The sequence below is a fragment of the Cajanus cajan genome, chromosome 3 (genome assembly GCF_000230855.2).
Source record: "Cajanus cajan strain Asha chromosome 3, NIPB_CcT2T_4, whole genome shotgun sequence".
NCBI lineage: Eukaryota > Viridiplantae > Streptophyta > Magnoliopsida > Fabales > Fabaceae > Cajanus > Cajanus cajan.
In genome coordinates this window covers 14,918,169-14,934,676 of record NC_138519.1, presented here as the reverse complement: position 1 = coordinate 14,934,676, position 16,508 = coordinate 14,918,169, and the positions used below count along the sequence as shown (strand labels likewise).

Sequence of the window (16,508 nt, the reverse complement as noted above, 5' to 3'; positions counted from 1 at the left end):
GTGTTAGATGCCGAATTAGGAGGGTCGATGAGGGTAGGAAAGGTGGAAGTTTGGTTATATGGGCGGTTTGAGAATTGGGCTAGGGTGCTAGAATACGAGAGGCATCCCTTGGGTTGGTCACACTTGAAAGTTAGGTTCGGCCCGTTACGTGTCCAAAGCCAAAGGAAGAAAGCCCACAAGGACTCCTTTTTACCGTAACAGTTGTGTCATCAATCTAAGCTTCATAAGCACTAGTCATGGCAAAGGTTTCCATTAAATTTGTTAGACGATGGAATTGTAACTCACGACGGATGTCCGCCTGAAGATCGGTGATGAAAAAACTAATGAGAAGAGGTTCTGATATACCTATAACCTTGTTCAGCAATTTCTCAAATTGAGTTTGGAATTTGGTAACCGATGACGTCTGTGCAAGTTTTGAAATATTTCCCTCATAATCCTTATAAGCATTAGGACTAAATCAGTGTTTAACCACTACAATGAAAGAAGGCTAGTTAGAAAATAGATCGTTTCTCTTGGCCCATTGAAACCAAGACACTGCACGACCTTCCAAATGAAATGAGACAATTTGTAATCATGTCTCTAGTGGGGTTCCATAATAATCAAAATAAGCTTCAATACGAAACAACTAATTAGCAAGATCAAAACCATCAAAATGTGGTACATTGAGTTTCATTGATTGAGGTATTAATATTTGTGAACAATGACTCAAAGAATCAATGTGAGTTTGCTAAAACTCTATATGAAGGTTTTCCGTCTTGGTATTAAAAAAAATCATAAACTATTGCAAGGAAGCATGGATTGAATCGGAGAGAGTATCTAGTTGTTTTTGAGAAATAGCAGAAGAAGTGGAAGAAGGATAATCCATGAAAGCACCAATGATACATTAGTGATAGTGAAGAGCACCTTTTGAGCAGGTGTTTGCTCCTAACAAAAAAGAATAAGGAAGAAGGAAACAAAGAGAGAATAATTCTATTATGATTTCTTTTCCTCTCCCTTTCTCCAATTCTACTACAAAGTTTATATGGAATCAACATGTAAGATTGTCCAACAACCTTGGGCTAATGATATAATACTAGTAAAAATAAAAGAGTATCCTCATTCAGTATTATTAGTAATTAAGATTTATTTATAGCAAACAAAGTCACTCAATTTAGTGGGTCTCTTGATGGTGCGTTTGGGCCTCCCACTTTCCACCAATGGTTCCTCTATCATCTCTTCAACAGGTGCTTGCGTAAGTGTATGACCCAACTTAATAAGGAGAGCTTGCTTATGGGCTGTATCAGCTATGAATGAGTGAAATCAGAGAGCATTCTTGGAAGCACACACATGTTCACTCCAAGTGAGCTACATGGACGTTCTGAATGAGCATCAGACCTAAAAGACCATTAGAATAATTATAAAAATAGAGTTTCTAGAAGGTCTCTAGAATCCCACTCCAATTATCAATATTCTTCTTAGTATAATTCTAGAAAGATTAAAGAGATTTTCTGTGAGTTCTCTCTTATAATCACGAATCATTCAATGGTTCCTCTATTGTTGTGTAATTCTTAGTCATGAATAATTAAGTTTTCTATTGTTAAATATTGAAATAGTTACTTGAACTATGTAATTTTCTTTGTGCTTTTTCTAAAGTATTTATTCAGTTAATCATTTTACTCTTGTATGCTTGTTGTGGCCCAAGCAACCTCTTCATGATTTTATAATTTTTAATAAAGGTTGAAAGCATTTTTGAAATTACGACCTAGATAAAACATTGATAATATTTATTACCAAGAAATTGGGATAAATTTTATCAATCAACTTTTAATCCTTGACTTTTATGCAAGATTGTTTAACAAAAATTATCAAGGAGTTAAATTTTCTTTAGACAATCTAGAATTTTTCACCTAAATTAGGGTTTAAATATAATTGTGGATTATCAAGTTATTTGTATAATCACAATATGAAAAAGAGATTTTACATAAAAAAAATTAGTAAATCAATCTCTGACTGTTCTTATTACAAATTCAAATCCATCATTATTTATTGGTTTATTTTACTTGTATTAAATTTAAATATTTATGTCAAACAATTTCAAATACTTATTAAATCGTGTATTTAATATCAAAATTATATTATATAATTATAAATTAAAGTCAATATAAATTTGATACTTGGATTTTTATCTATATAACTACTTGTAATAATTAGTATATTTACCAAGTGTTTATTAAACATAATAATATATAATTGGAAAGTAATATTTATATTATAAATAGATTTGTAGAATTAGAACCAAATCCACAATCTCATACAAATCATGACATCTAGTAATTTTTGGTGAAATCACACATTCATGCTTTTATAGATTACTTACCTATTTTTAAGTTTTAATCTTGAAATTAAAAATGATAAATTTTCTTTTTAAAAGAATCTCAATTATGCAAGGAAATGATTCTTGCATAAATTATTTACTCTTTAAAATAGTATTCTCTCTATTATTTATTATATGTAAAAAAAAATTCTTTTATCTTGAAATATAAATAAATTTTAATTTCTTTTGTCTCATTTAATAATTCTCTCTAAAATATTTTTCTTTAATACATAAAATTTTCAGTTATATTATTTCTTTTGTTATTTATAACAAAAATAATTTTAAAAAAATATTATAAAATTAATAAAATTTAATACTCAACTAATTTTTAATATATTAAAAATATATACTTTTCTTCTTATAATAACCACAAGAGGAAGTACAACTTTAATAATGATTAAGGGGTGAAAATAAAAACACTGCTACTAAAAAAAGCCAATATTAAATATTATTAATAATACTAAAAGTGCTTAAGAAAAAAAAAATATATCCCACGTGACACGCGTGAAGCCGGCAAATGCACGTGGCAAAATCTCCATCGAAGAACTTTCAGAAATCCCAATTGATTCTCTTGTCTTTCGCTTTGACGTCTGAAGCAAGAGTTGCATTACGTAATGCGTTAAACGAATTCGTAGATTCCGTAGGAATATATATATATATATATATATATATATATATATATATATATATATATATATATATATATATATATATATATATATATAGAGGTTCAAACGACATCGGTGTAACTTATACTGAGCGTTACACCACTCAATAACTTCATATCTCTTAGATCATATGAAGGTAATCAAAGTGTTCATATTTTAGTATATTTTGAAATATATATATTACGTCAATTTTGTTTTATAAAAATGAAATCATTTAACGGTTGGATTTTTAAAATTTACATTTAATATAAAATTATTGAGCGGTATAACGCTTAGTATAAATTATACCGGTGTCGTTTGAACCCTCCTCGTATATATATATATATATATATACTCGCATTTGACTCATCGGTCACAGCGTAGAGAATGGCCAGCCACGGTCTCCGATTCTTCGAGTTGAACACCGGCGCCAAGATACCTTCCGTTGGTTTGGGCACGTGGCTCGCTCAACCCGGCGTTGTTCCTCATGCCTTAGCCACTGCGATTAATGTTGCAACTTTACTCACTCTCACTCTCCATCGCTGCTAATTGTTGTTCATTTCCTAATCTGTTGTAACAAATTTCCGTGCAGGTTGGATATCGTCATATAGATTGTGCGCAAATCTATGGCAATGAGAAGGAGGTGAGACTTATTTTATGGCATGCGATGAGAACAACATAATTGGAAGTGTTAAGTACAAATTGAGGTTTGAGACGCGTGTGAAAGGGAATAGATTTTATGTGTTTTAGTCCATTGATAAAGGAGTGAAAGAGAATTATTATTTTTATTTATTTATTTAGAATTTGTTTGGATATAAATTTAGAAAAAAAATTTATTTAAAAGTATTCTGTTTTCTATGGAGAAGTTTTAAATCGTACACGAACAGGCTTTCAGTGATTCAATTCTTAGCCTCTTTTTTCAATCACAATGTTTTGGTGCTCAACACTTTCTCTGATAACTTGATGTAGAATTTTTTTTATGTAGATTGGTGAAGCCTTGAAGAAGTTGTTTGCTGATGGTGTAGTTAAGCGTGAAGATATGTTTATCACCTCCAAGCTATGGTTTGTCTTTTTTTTTTTTTTTTTTTTTTGTATTTACTCAATACTTGTCAAATTATTTTGTTGCCAATGTAATCTATACAATCACTTTTGGAATTAAGAGATTGCTTGGAGTCTTCATTTTTATTTTTCTTCTTAATTCATAGTTATTGAAAATACGATTTGAGAAGTTAGCATTTATTTTCAATTTTTCATTGAATTATCTTCTAGAAAATTAGAAGGGTTTTTTGATTTGAAGTTATTGAATATGATTACATGCTAAGTTTGCAAGATAACTCATTGATCAATTTATCCTTGTACAGAAAGATAAGAAATTCTGAGATTAGCATCATTAATGATTTAGTTGCAATTTATTGTTAAAAATTTCAATTTTGAAACCAACAGAGGTTGGTTTAGGAGAGGGGGCTAGTCACCCACACAGAGGCAAACCATGTTTGAATCTATGTTAAGGAAAAAAACTCAGAATTAGTGCTCAACCATGTTCTCAGTTGGATTGTGTCTCCTATGGAGGATAACTATGCAAAATCTAATAATTTTTTTTTTTGTTATGCAATTCTTCAAACTTTTAAACCAAGTTATTTTCTTTTCTTTGAATCTGGAAATAATTTCTTCATTATCTTTGCATCCACCTAAGAAGCCTTCTCTTGCTAAAGCCTATAATTCATCCTCTTCTTAAACAAAGAACTATTTTAAGTTGTTGTATAAAAATTTGAACAAGTATTATGGGAAGCAAAGCAGTTTCTCAATAAAAAAGAACATTTTCTGGCATTTTATCAAACTGTTCTTGTTAATTTGCTCTTAAACATGAGTAAATCTTCATTCTGATGCTGCAACTACATTTTTTATATCCATTTTAATTTGCGCGCATTTTAGGTGTACTGATCACTTGCCAGAAGACGTCCCAAAGGCATTTGATAGAACTTTACGGGATTTGCAACTGGACTATTTGGATCTCTACCTTGTGTGTAAATCATATTGCAATTCTTTTCATTCCTTCTTACATTAATTCCTATTATGTTTGAAATATTAGTGTCATTGAAATCAAGTGCTTATGTTAAAAACTTGACTTGTCATGTGGGTATATTCTTGTAGATTCACTGGCCAGTGAGCATAAAAGATGGACAGCTTACGAAACCTGACATACCTAGCACATGGAGAGCAATGGAGGCACTCTACAATTCTGGCAAGGCTCGAGCTATAGGGGTCAGCAATTTCTCTGTAAAGAAGCTTCAGGATCTGTTGGATGTGGCACATGTGCCTCCTGCTGTTAACCAAGTGGAATTGCATCCTTCATTACAACAGCCAAAATTGCATGCTTTCTGTGAATCCAAGGGAGTGCACTTAACAGTGAGTATACAAATTTAATGTCAACTTTTTTATAACTTATTAACTATGAAGTATCCATTTGTTTCACTGAATATTAATCTCCGTTAGAGAATCAACCTAACTACCAGGTCTTTCCTTTTAACCACGTTTTTTTCTCATCGAATTTACAAGACTTGAATTTGATGCATTACTTAAGGAGATCAAATCCAGTAACACTATGATCAATGACTTGTTGGTAAATTTAATTTAATTATGCACGCTACATAAGTATACATGTCTGAATATATGGCATTTGAAGGAATCATTGTATAGTAGACATTTTATAGCAACTAAAGTGTTAACATACAGAAAATTTGTGATTCTGAACTGCAATTTTGCTTGGTACTTGCTTACCATTATCAATGTTCTTATTCAGGGTTATTCACCACTGGGTAAAGGATACAGTTCAAGTAACATTCTTAAAAACCCAGTTCTGCACACAACTGCAGAGAAGTTAGGGAAGACTCCAGCACAAATAGCTCTTAGATGGGGACTACAAATGGGTCACAGTGTACTTCCCAAGAGCACCAATGATGAAAGGCTCAAGGAAAACTTTGATCTGTTTGACTGGTCTATACCTGCAGAATTGCTTGCCAACTTCTCTGACATTGAACAGGTAAGTTATTTCATGGAATTTTCTCGTCACTCGTTTGAGAAGAGCTTAATTAAGAAAACTGATTGTTTTTTCAAAATAAGTTTGCAAAATCTTTTTTACTTTTCATGTAGCATTTACTTGCTATACAAGTATGATATTTAAAAGTCAGTTTATGTGCTAACTGCTAAAGGAAAATCCAAGTATGTTAGGAAACTTATAGCATAAATACATGGTCTCATTTCAACTTTCTGATAACGCAGGAGAGAATAGTTCCTGGAGATGGTTTTGTTAGCAAGACATCTGCTGGGTACAAAACAACTGAAGAACTCTGGGATGGTGAATAATTATGGCCAGTTTCCATGTTGGTCATTGTTTTTCTCTTGCTTAATGCAGAATATTAGGCCTATCTTTGTGATTAATTTATAATGTATTTATAATTTGGGAATTAAGATGTGTTATGGAAGATTTGAAGTTTACATTAATAATTTGTCATTTTGGAATTCCATTGTTTTGAGTCTTGACCTCATGAATGTGTTTGATAAGACTATCGGAGAAAGAATAATGGTTATGTACTTTATCTTGTTGATTTATGGCTAATCATCTTCCGTAATCTTTATAATCTTTATAAGAGAAAGCAATAGTTTGTCTGACTAATTTATATTATTTATTTTTTTGTGCACTAAAAAATATAAAGTAATTAAGGATATTCTTTGGTAAATAAAATAATTATTGTAAGATATAATTTGAACATGATCTTATAAAATGGACACAAATTTCTCAAGAGTCCTATATTTAGTGATGGAGGTAATAGTCCGGCATTTTTGTCTATATTAAAAATATTTTCTCCTTATAATATTAGTATTTTTCTATCACCAAAAAAATCGTTTATTAAATTTGTGTCAGCTAATTTATTTTAATTATGGGATTATTGTTAACCACTACATATTAATATTTACTTGTTCTTTAGTTCAAACACTTATATCTAATATTTTTCAATGATAAAAGGTTTTAAGTTCAATTTCTTTGTGAATTATGCATGTAAATTGAGTATGCAAATTTCTTTACGTCTTTCAATGATCAAAGGCTTTAAGTCCATGTATATTTTAACAAATAAAAAAAAATCACTTTAGTCCCTAAATTTAGAGGACACTAATTAATCTTTAAAATTAAGAAATTATTAAACAAATCCTTGAAAGTGTAATTTAACAATCATTTTAGTTTAAAATTAAAAAAAAATGTATAATTAAAATGACAATATATATATATATATTCATGAGAAAAAATAATAATAAGTAGTTAAATTTAAAGGGTTATTTAACATCTAGGAATTTATTTGACAATTTTTTAGGTCTAGAAACTAAGTGTAAATTTAGATATCAAGTTAAAATCACGTTCAATAGAAAAATATTTTAATAAAAAATTAAATTTATGAGTTTAACTGACTGTTTTTTTTCTTTCAATCCTAATTAAATTGAAACACATTCTAATATGATAGTGCCTTTTAAATTCAGAAAGAAACTAAAGTGAATGTCTACCAAAAAAGAAAAAAAAAAAAGTCATTCTCTGTCAAAAATTTCAAAAAGACAGAAAGATACAAACAAATGATTAATTTATAAATAAATAAAGATATATTTATTTAAGAGCATCTGTAATGAGATTGCTTATAAGTAATCCCATTAGAAATGCTCTAAGCACACGTTTTCTTATAAAATATCTAATAGTATTTAAAAATTATTATAAGTTATTTTAATCTATTGAGGATAGTAATGGTGGAATATATATATATATATATATATATATATATGTATATATATATACTGTAAATAAAAATAAGTAAGATATAATAAATCATGAAATAAAGGTGAACCCACATTATCTTAAGGTTAAATTAATATCAAGGTGCTTAGTTTCACCTCATTTTTATCTAAGTAGCTATAGTTTATAACTTTGTAAAAAGTCTTAATAAATTTTATTTTTTTAAATTAAGTCCTCAGTGTCTAACATGTAAGTTCTATGATTTTCTAATACATCAATTATAGAAAATTAAAGGATTTTTGAAATTCATGATACTCATATAATAATAAGAAAGTGTGTACCTTTCTCCATAGTAGAAAACTCCTTTGATCCTTAGAGTGCTTTGATCTTCTTGAAGAGAACCAAGATTTCACTCCCTTTGACTTTTCTTTCTACTCTCTCTATCTTTCGTGATGGCTAGGGTTTGAGAGAATACTTTCTGTCAGGGGTGTGGACCTTGTCTCACATTAGTGGATATTTATAATCCCTAAAGATTGTTATTTCCATCAAATAACAATTATTATCATAAATGCTTCATTAAACCTATTTATGATTTAGTCTTTAATTATTTAATTATTTATTTATTAGCCCCTTTATATATCACATATTTCCTACATGAGACATAATATCTTACATTCTCTCACTTGACTCATGTGACATTTCTCACAACGGACAAATAAATAAATAAATTAAATTAACATAATGCGCATTAAAATGGCTAAATCATTTTATACATTGGGTTCATCATAATTTCATATTTAAAAATATGAACTAATTTGAGTCATGGCGGTTGTACATCAGTTTAATCGACATAGTCCCTTCCATGTACTACAAACAAGTCTTCTTCTTAATATGATCATTAATAAGGAGCACATACTTGGTCCAACTTTATATCTTTATTCAAGATGACACCTGTTTACATTGCTCTAACACAAATATGCATAAAACCATAGAAAACAGGTACTCAGAAACATATCATTGATGAGCTCAAAATGTCAATCACTTAATATAAAATAAACATGATACTCAACAATCATTAGTAACAATAATGCCCATATTTTTAACATGCTCAATAAATGTTTGGGCAGTAATCCCTTTGTTAAAGGATCAGCTATCATAAGATTTGTGCTAATATGTTCTATTGACACTCTTTGTTTCTGAACTTCCTCCTTCACGGCAAAGTACTTTAATTCCATATGCTTAGCACCCTTAGAGTACTTGTCGTTCTTAGAAAAAATATTGCTGCAGAATTATCACAATACATTTTCAACGGCTTAGCAATACTGTCGATAATTCCAAGCCCTGAAATAAAGTTCCGCAACCAATTAGCCTGAATTGTAGCCTCAAAACATGCTACAAATTCAGCTTCCATAGTCGATGAAGCAACAACTGTTTGTTTTGCACTTTTCCATGATATTGCTCCTCCAGCTAAAATAAATACATAGCCAAGAGTAGATTTTCTTGAATCCACACATCCAGCAAAATCAGAGTCTGAATATCCAATCACCTCAAGGTGATTAGACCTCCTATATGTAAGCATGTGACACTTTGTTCCCTGTAAGTATCTCAGAACTTTCTTTCCAGCTTTCCAATGTTCCATTCCCGGATTACTTTGTTATCTTCCTAACATTCCAGCTACAAAACTTATATCTGGTCGAGTACAGATCTGAGCATACATGATACTCCCAACAACTGATGCATACGGAATTGCTTCCATTTGTTTTCGTTCCAAGTCATTTTTAGGACATTGAGTGAGACTAAACTTATCTCCTTTCTGAATTGGAACGGGCGATGCTAAGCACATTTCCATCCTGAATCTCTCTAGTACTTTATTGATATATGCTTTCTGAGACAAGCCTAACAGTCCTTGTGATCTATCTCGGAATATTTCTATTCCTATCACATAGCTTGCCTCGCCCATATCTTTCATTTCAAAGTTACTAGAGAGAAACTTCTTAGTCTCATGAAGAAGACCAAGATCATTAGTTGCAAGCAAGATGTCATCAACATACAAAATTAAAAATATAACTTTACTCCCACTGACCTTCAAATATATGCATTGATCAACAATGTTTTCTTTAAATCCAAAGGAAACAATGGTATCATTAAACTTTAAATACCATTGGCGGGAAGCTTGCTTAAGTCCATATATTGATTTCTTTAATTTGCACACCATGTGTTCCTTTCCTTCAACTGAGAACCCCATTGGTTGGTCCATGTAAACATTCTCCTCCAAATTTCCATTTAGAAAGGCGGTTTTCACATCCATTTGATGTAGCTCCAAGTCATAATGGGCTACTAATGCCATGATAATTCTAAAGGAATCCTTTCGTGAGACGGGTGAAAAAGTCTCTTTGTAATCAATGCCATTTTTTTTTAGTAAAACCCTTAGCAACAAGTCTAGCCTTGTACCTTTCAAGGTTGCCATCAGAGTCACGTTTAGTCTTAAAGACCCACTTACAACCAACTCTCTTGCAACCTTCTGGCAATTCTACAAGGTCCCAAACATCATTTTATTCCATGGATTTTAATTCTTCTTTCATGGCATTTAACCACTTTTCAGAATTATCACAACTTACAGCTTGTGAAAACGAAACTGGATCATTCTCATTAATACTTGAGTCAGTTTCTAACTCATGTAGATATACCATATAGTCATTTGAAATAGCTGATCTTTTTTCTCTTTGTGACCTTCTTAATGCTATTTCTTTTGGCTGTTCTACAATAGGTTCATCATGAATCATAGGTTCATTATTGTGTTGCTCTTCTTCATTGTTGTTTGACACAACAGTTAGAGGAACACTTACTTTATTGCCAGAGGCATAAGTCAAAGGAACTTGCATTCTAACTTCTTTGACTTCCACTTTCTGTGGAATTGTACTCCCACTAACTTCACCATTTTCAATGAACCTTGCATTTCCAGTTTCAACAATTCTCATATTATGAATAGGACAATAAAACATATACCCCTTTGATTTTTCTGGATAACCAATGAAATATCCACTGATTGTTCTTGCATCCAAATTCTTTTCTTGTGGATTATAAATCCTTATTTTCGCCTGACAACCCCAAACATGTAGGTGCCTTAAACTAGGTGTCCTACCAGTCCACAGTTCAAAAAGTGTCCTTGAAATTGCTTTACTAGGAACCCTATTTAACAAATACATGGCAGTTTTCAAGGCATACATCCACAAATATATGGGTAAAGTTGAATTACTTAACATACTCCTAACAATATCCATTAATGTTCTATGACGCCTTTCTGATACACCATTTTGTTGTGGTGTACCTGGCATTGTATATTGAGCACAAATGCCACGTTTCTGAAGAAGTTTAGCAAATGGACCTGGGTGTTGCCCAGTTTCATTATATCTTTCATAATACTCACCACCTCTATCAGATCTTACAACTTTCACCTTTTTGTCTAATTTCCTTTCTACTTCATTCAAGTAAATTTCTAAGGCATTGACTGCTTGAGAACTTTCCAATAAATCTAAATGATGTCCGGTGTTAAGGATTAAACGATAAGTCCTGACTGCTTCCACTGGAACTTTCACTCTATTCCCCATGAAGACGAACTTCTCATTTGGGCTTATGGTTTGGATTGTAGTAAATCCCTGCATCGTATTAGAAACATGAGTCGTACATCCAGAATCGATCCATCATGTATTATGGGGAACATCAGTTAAATTTGACTCAAAACATACATAAGCATTAAGCTTACCTTTCTTTTCGAACCAAGCCTTACGTTTTGGGTAATCCTTCTAGAAGTGTCCAGATTTCCCACAGAAATGACAATTATTACCCTTTGATGCTTTCTTCTGGATTGGTACAGATGCCTCATTAATCTTTAATGGCTTTTTGCCCTTATCATATTTCTTAACAAACTTCTTTCCAGCTCCTTGATTCCCTTGGTGGCTTACATAATGAATTGAGTGACTTCCTTAATTCTTAAGTCTCGTTTCCTCCTTAACCAACATACTATGCAATTCATGCACATTCCATTTGTCTTTCATGGTATTATAGCTCATTTGAAACGGGCCATACTCAGTCGGTAATGAGTTGAGAATAAATTGTACAAGGAAATTCTCATTCACAGCCATTCCCAAGGACTTAAGTCTTGCTGCAATATTTGCCATCTCAATGACATGCTCATGCATAGTACGTGACCCATCAAACTTTATGGTGGTCAGTGTACTCATTAGTGTCCCAGCAAGAGACTTATCAGCTGTTTGAGAGCGCTCTCCCACAAAACCCATAAATTCTTTAGCACTTTCAGTTTTGGGTAGAGCTGTCTTAATACTGTCAGCAATAATCATTCTCATGAACATTAAGCAGAGTCTGTTAGACTTTTCCCAAGCTTTATAATAGGATTTTTCTTCATTACTACTAGAATCAGTAATAGTAGCAGGCTTCTCTTCTAATATAGCAAGGTCTAGATCCAAAACACCGAGGTGAAATTGGACTTGCTCATTCCAGTAAGAGAAATTAAGCCCATTAAAAATTGGAATAGACGCTACAAGAGAATTTAGTGAATTGGGAACAGATACTGCATAATAAAAATTTTCATGAGTGTTTTGAGACATAAAATACATGCTACACATATAATATATTCAAACATCAATTAATAGTATATTGATGTTCTCCTTTGGGTGATACATCAACATACAACATACAAACATAATGATGCTAATAAATTTAATCATTATTTTGCAACTAAACATGCACCAATTAGAATTATCTAATACCTTTGGATGTATAAATAATCTAATAGCACACATAAGTCACACACAATTATATTCATTGATTATGAGAACAACTAATCAACCTTTGGGCGATACATAAATGTCTTATAATAATGAACGAAAATATTATTTAGCATCCGTTATTCTATGGGTAATTGAATTAAATCATCATTAATGTGGAATTAAATAAATATAAAATTTGGTCACTTTGGTGACTAACAAATTCATCGTACACTTAATTCCAAAATTTGATTTTAAAAAAAAATCAATTCTTTCCAATTTGATATACAAATTTAGGTATTTCAGAAAAAGGAAACTTTCAAGAAAATAATTCTTACGCGATTACCACTAGGATTTCAGTAATGTGGAATTTAATACATTGATCATAATTAAAATTAAGAATTACATTCATGATCCAAAACAAACAACATGCAGCGGAAAATTAAACATAATACTGCAACAATGACCTTAATAGAATTATTCCACTTTCGGTGGTACTCAAAGGATCAAACATAACACTTATATAATATTTGTTTATTTATCTATCCTTTTTCTTTTCACTTTTCATAATATTTTCTCACTTCAGGTGAAGAAAATATTCTTTTATTTTCATTGTCGTACAATTATCTCACTTCGGGTGAGAAAATATCATTTTATTTTCATTGTTGCACAATTATCTCACTTATGGTGAGAAAAATATTCTTTTATTTTTCATTGTTGTACAATTATCTCACTTCCGGTGAGAAAAAATTGCTTGAAATTTCTTAATTTGACAATGTCTTCTGGATCATTGCAAAATCGTTATATATGTATATATATATAACATTCATGGAGAATTATACAATTTTACAACACATATCATTCACGGAGAATCATTCAATTTCAAAACCATGCTCTGATACCACATGTAAGTTCTATGATTTTCTAATACATCAATTATAGAAAATTAAAGGATCTTTGAAATTCATGATACTCACATAATAATAAGAAAGTGTGTACCTTTCTCCATAGTAGAAAACTCCTTTGATCCTTAGAATGCTTTGATCTTCTTGAAGAGAACCAAGATTTCACTCCCTTTGACTTTTCTTTCTACTCTCTCTATCTTTCCTGATGGCTAGAGCTTGAGAGAATACTTTTTGTCAGGGGTGTGAACCTTGTCTCACATTAGTGAATATTTATAATCCCTAAAGATTGTTATTTCCATCAAATAACAATTATTATCATAAATGCTCCATTAAACCCATTTATGATTTAGTCTTTAATTATTTAATTATTTATTTATTAGCCCCTTTATATATCACATATTTCCCACATGAGACATAATATCTTACATAACATCGTTAACATCTGTTATATATAAATATTAGATAGATACAAATCCGCGAAGAGTCTATGATCAAGTTTTGTTTTTAGATTCTCCACGTTTTTCATCCAACACGTTACTTGGGTTTATTTTCTTTATGGACTAAAACTAATTTGAAAGCACCATTCACCGTCCATTATAGATTGAAAAAAGTCAAAATAAATCCAATACATTTAATCAATCACTTTGTAGACAATTTAGAACATTCATTACCCACTAAATTGTATTATAAAAACAATGAATTAAGATAGAGACTTCGCATGAGATTAGAGAAAGTTTGAATCACTTATCTATTAGATGTGATGAAAAAGTTGTGAGATGGGCAAATGTCAATGAGCTACAACTCTCAAAAGAAAAAAAAATTGAATAGTGAATGTATTAGGATTAATAAGGCTTCTCTCATTACCTTTTCTTTTCTGTTTTCCTCTGTACCTGTATTTGTCTTAGTTAGTTTTAGATTAGATAGGCCTAACCATGGTTAGTTAGCTTTTTATTTCTTTGACCACTTATACTTGTATATATAACAATAATTCTGCTCTCTGTAAAGCAGTATGATACAAGATGACAATTTCTATCAAATAACAATGAGCACTTTACCTGCTAACATGGTATCATCGTGTGACTATTCTTCGCTTCCACATTGTTCTCTGTTCCGCTAAGTTTTTCTTTTCGTCTATTGTTCTCTTTTCTGATCAACAATGGAAAATTCAATTCAACCTGCACTTTCCGATCACCTCGTCAATCCGACGAATCCTTTGTTTCTTCATCCTGGAGAAAATCCAGCTTTAGTTCTTGTAACACCTTTGCTTTCCGATAACAATTTTCCACAATGGAAGCATGACATGCTCGTAGCCCTTGAAACCAAGAATAAGGATCAGTTTGTTCTTGGAACCCTAACCTGTCCAAATCTCTCCGATCCTCTTCACAAAGCATGGTGCCGCTGCAACAAAATGGTAATGTCATGGCTTGCACACTCAATGACTCCTTCAATTTGTCAATCTGTTATGTGGATCGAGTCGGCTTCAGAAATTTGGCGAGACCTTTGTGATCGCTTCTCTCATGGCGATAAATTTCGCATTGCTGATCTGCAAGAAGAATTGCAAAATTGTAAACAAGGTGAGCTTACTGTTTCACAATATTACACTCGTTTGCGTATACTTTGGAAAGAGTTGTCAATATATCGCATAGTTTTGGCTTGTTCTTGCCCTGTTGCATGTTCTTGTGGAATATTTTCCAAGATTCAGAAGGAACGTGATGATGATTGCGTAATCAAGTTCTTGCGAGGACTCAATGATGAATTCTCTCAAGTTCGTTCTCAAGTAATGCTTATGGAACCTATGCCTGGCCTCACTCGCACTTTTTCTCTTGTTCTTCAGCAAGAACGTGAGTTTGGAGGTTCAGTTCCTCCAATTCCACAAGAATCTGCAGCTCTGGCTACATTCAATGATGATTCTGCTCGCAACAATTCTTCTACTCGTGGTGGATTCTCTAATACTCGTGGTAGTGGTCGTTCTGGTAGAGGCAACAATACAGGCAGATCTACCAGATTTTGCACTAAATGTAAAAAGACAAATCATACCATTGACACATGTTTTCAGATTTATGGTTTTCCACCGGGGTACAGGACAAATGGCAAGAATACTTCCACTACTTCAAACACTTCAAAGCCTTCTGTGAACAATTTTGATTCTACTACTTCTCTTGTATCTACCACTTCTGTTAAGGATGACGTCACGTCTCAGAACACTTTCAATTTTTCCAAGGATCAATATCAAGCATTATTGGCCTTGCTTCAACAGTCACAAGATCCCTCTCCCTCTGTTAACAGTGCTCACAAATGTTCTGTGAGCACTCCAGGTATCAACTTGTTCCAATCCTCTTGGATTCTTGATAGTGGTGCTACTGACCACATTTGCCCTTCAAAATCATATTTCTCTTCTTTGATTCCTATAAAACCTATTTCAGTTAAATTTCCTAACAACCAATCTATTTTTGCTTGTTATTCTGGTACTATTCACCTTGGAAATCTTACTCTTTATAATGCATTATATGTTCCTGATTTTTCTGTTCACCTAATCTCTATTCCAAAACTTGTTACTACTCTCAATTGCATTGTTATTTTTTGTGAATATGATTGTATCATTGTGCAGAGGCATACCTTCAAGATGATTGGAGCAGCTAAACAACAATCTGGCTTGTTTCAACTCTTACAACACAATGATTCACTTGGTTTTTCTGCTACTAGCAACAATTGTACCACTATTTTAGCAACTACTCTTAATGATAACTTTACTAACACTAAATCTGTATGGCATGCAAAATTAGGACATCCTTCAAATAAAGTTCTTCAGACGTTGTCTTCCCAATATACTTCAATAAAATTTCCTTTAGTTCATGTATGTGACATATGTTCTTTTGCCAAACAAAAGAAATTACCTTTTCCTGACAGCACTAGTATTACCAATTTCTTTTTTGAACTTATACATGTGGATATTTGGGGACCACTTGCTATTTCATCCATTGAAGGTTACAAGTATTTTTTAACTATAGTTGATAATTATAGTCGTTTCACATGGATTCATTTGTT

At 31.8% G+C, this 16,508-nt stretch overlaps 2 protein-coding genes and 1 pseudogene across 2 annotated transcripts; 1 reads left to right on the top strand and 2 right to left on the bottom strand.

Moving 5' to 3' along the window:
- Positions 1 to 3,353: 3,353 nt before the first annotated feature.
- Positions 3,354 to 6,616, top strand: LOC109817577 (NADPH-dependent aldo-keto reductase, chloroplastic). The gene is made up of 7 exons (XM_020382857.3): positions 3,354 to 3,510; positions 3,593 to 3,643; positions 3,986 to 4,062; positions 4,933 to 5,020; positions 5,152 to 5,406; positions 5,801 to 6,040; positions 6,280 to 6,616. The coding sequence occupies exons 1-7, from the start codon at positions 3,388 to 3,390 to the stop codon at positions 6,361 to 6,363; spliced, it is 918 nt and encodes a 305-aa protein (XP_020238446.1). The 5' UTR covers positions 3,354 to 3,387; the 3' UTR covers positions 6,364 to 6,616.
- Positions 6,617 to 8,999: 2,383 nt separating this feature from the next.
- Positions 9,000 to 9,413, bottom strand: LOC145956086 (secreted RxLR effector protein 161 pseudogene; annotated as a pseudogene).
- Positions 9,414 to 9,428: 15 nt separating this feature from the next.
- On the bottom strand, positions 9,429 to 14,528 carry LOC109817566 (retrovirus-related Pol polyprotein from transposon TNT 1-94). Its single transcript, XM_083071646.1, has 4 exons — positions 14,519 to 14,528; positions 11,893 to 12,362; positions 10,393 to 11,430; positions 9,429 to 10,304 (listed from the first exon to the last, which is right to left on the bottom strand). Exons 1-4 carry the CDS (start codon positions 14,526 to 14,528, stop codon positions 9,429 to 9,431), a joined length of 2,394 nt encoding a protein of 797 aa, XP_082927772.1.
- Positions 14,529 to 16,508: the final 1,980 nt, after the last annotated feature.

Excerpts from the sequence above, each read along its gene's own strand:
- LOC109817577 (XM_020382857.3), top strand. The coding sequence starts at position 3,388 with ATGGCCAGCCACGGTCTCCGATTCTTCGAGTTGAACACCGGCGCCAAG. Across the intron at positions 3,511-3,592 it reads CCTTAGCCACTGCGATTAAT|GTTGGATATCGTCATATAGA; the intron begins GTTGCAACTTTA and ends ATTTCCGTGCAG. Across the intron at positions 4,063-4,932 it reads TTTATCACCTCCAAGCTATG|GTGTACTGATCACTTGCCAG; the intron begins GTTTGTCTTTTT and ends CGCGCATTTTAG.
- LOC109817566 (XM_083071646.1), bottom strand. Across the intron at positions 11,431-11,892 it reads CTGTGAATGAGAATTTCCTT|GGATTTACTACAATCCAAAC; the intron begins GTACAATTTATT and ends AATACGATGCAG. Across the intron at positions 10,305-10,392 it reads CAGTTTCGTTTTCACAAGCT|AATTGCCAGAAGGTTGCAAG; the intron begins GTAAGTTGTGAT and ends GGGACCTTGTAG.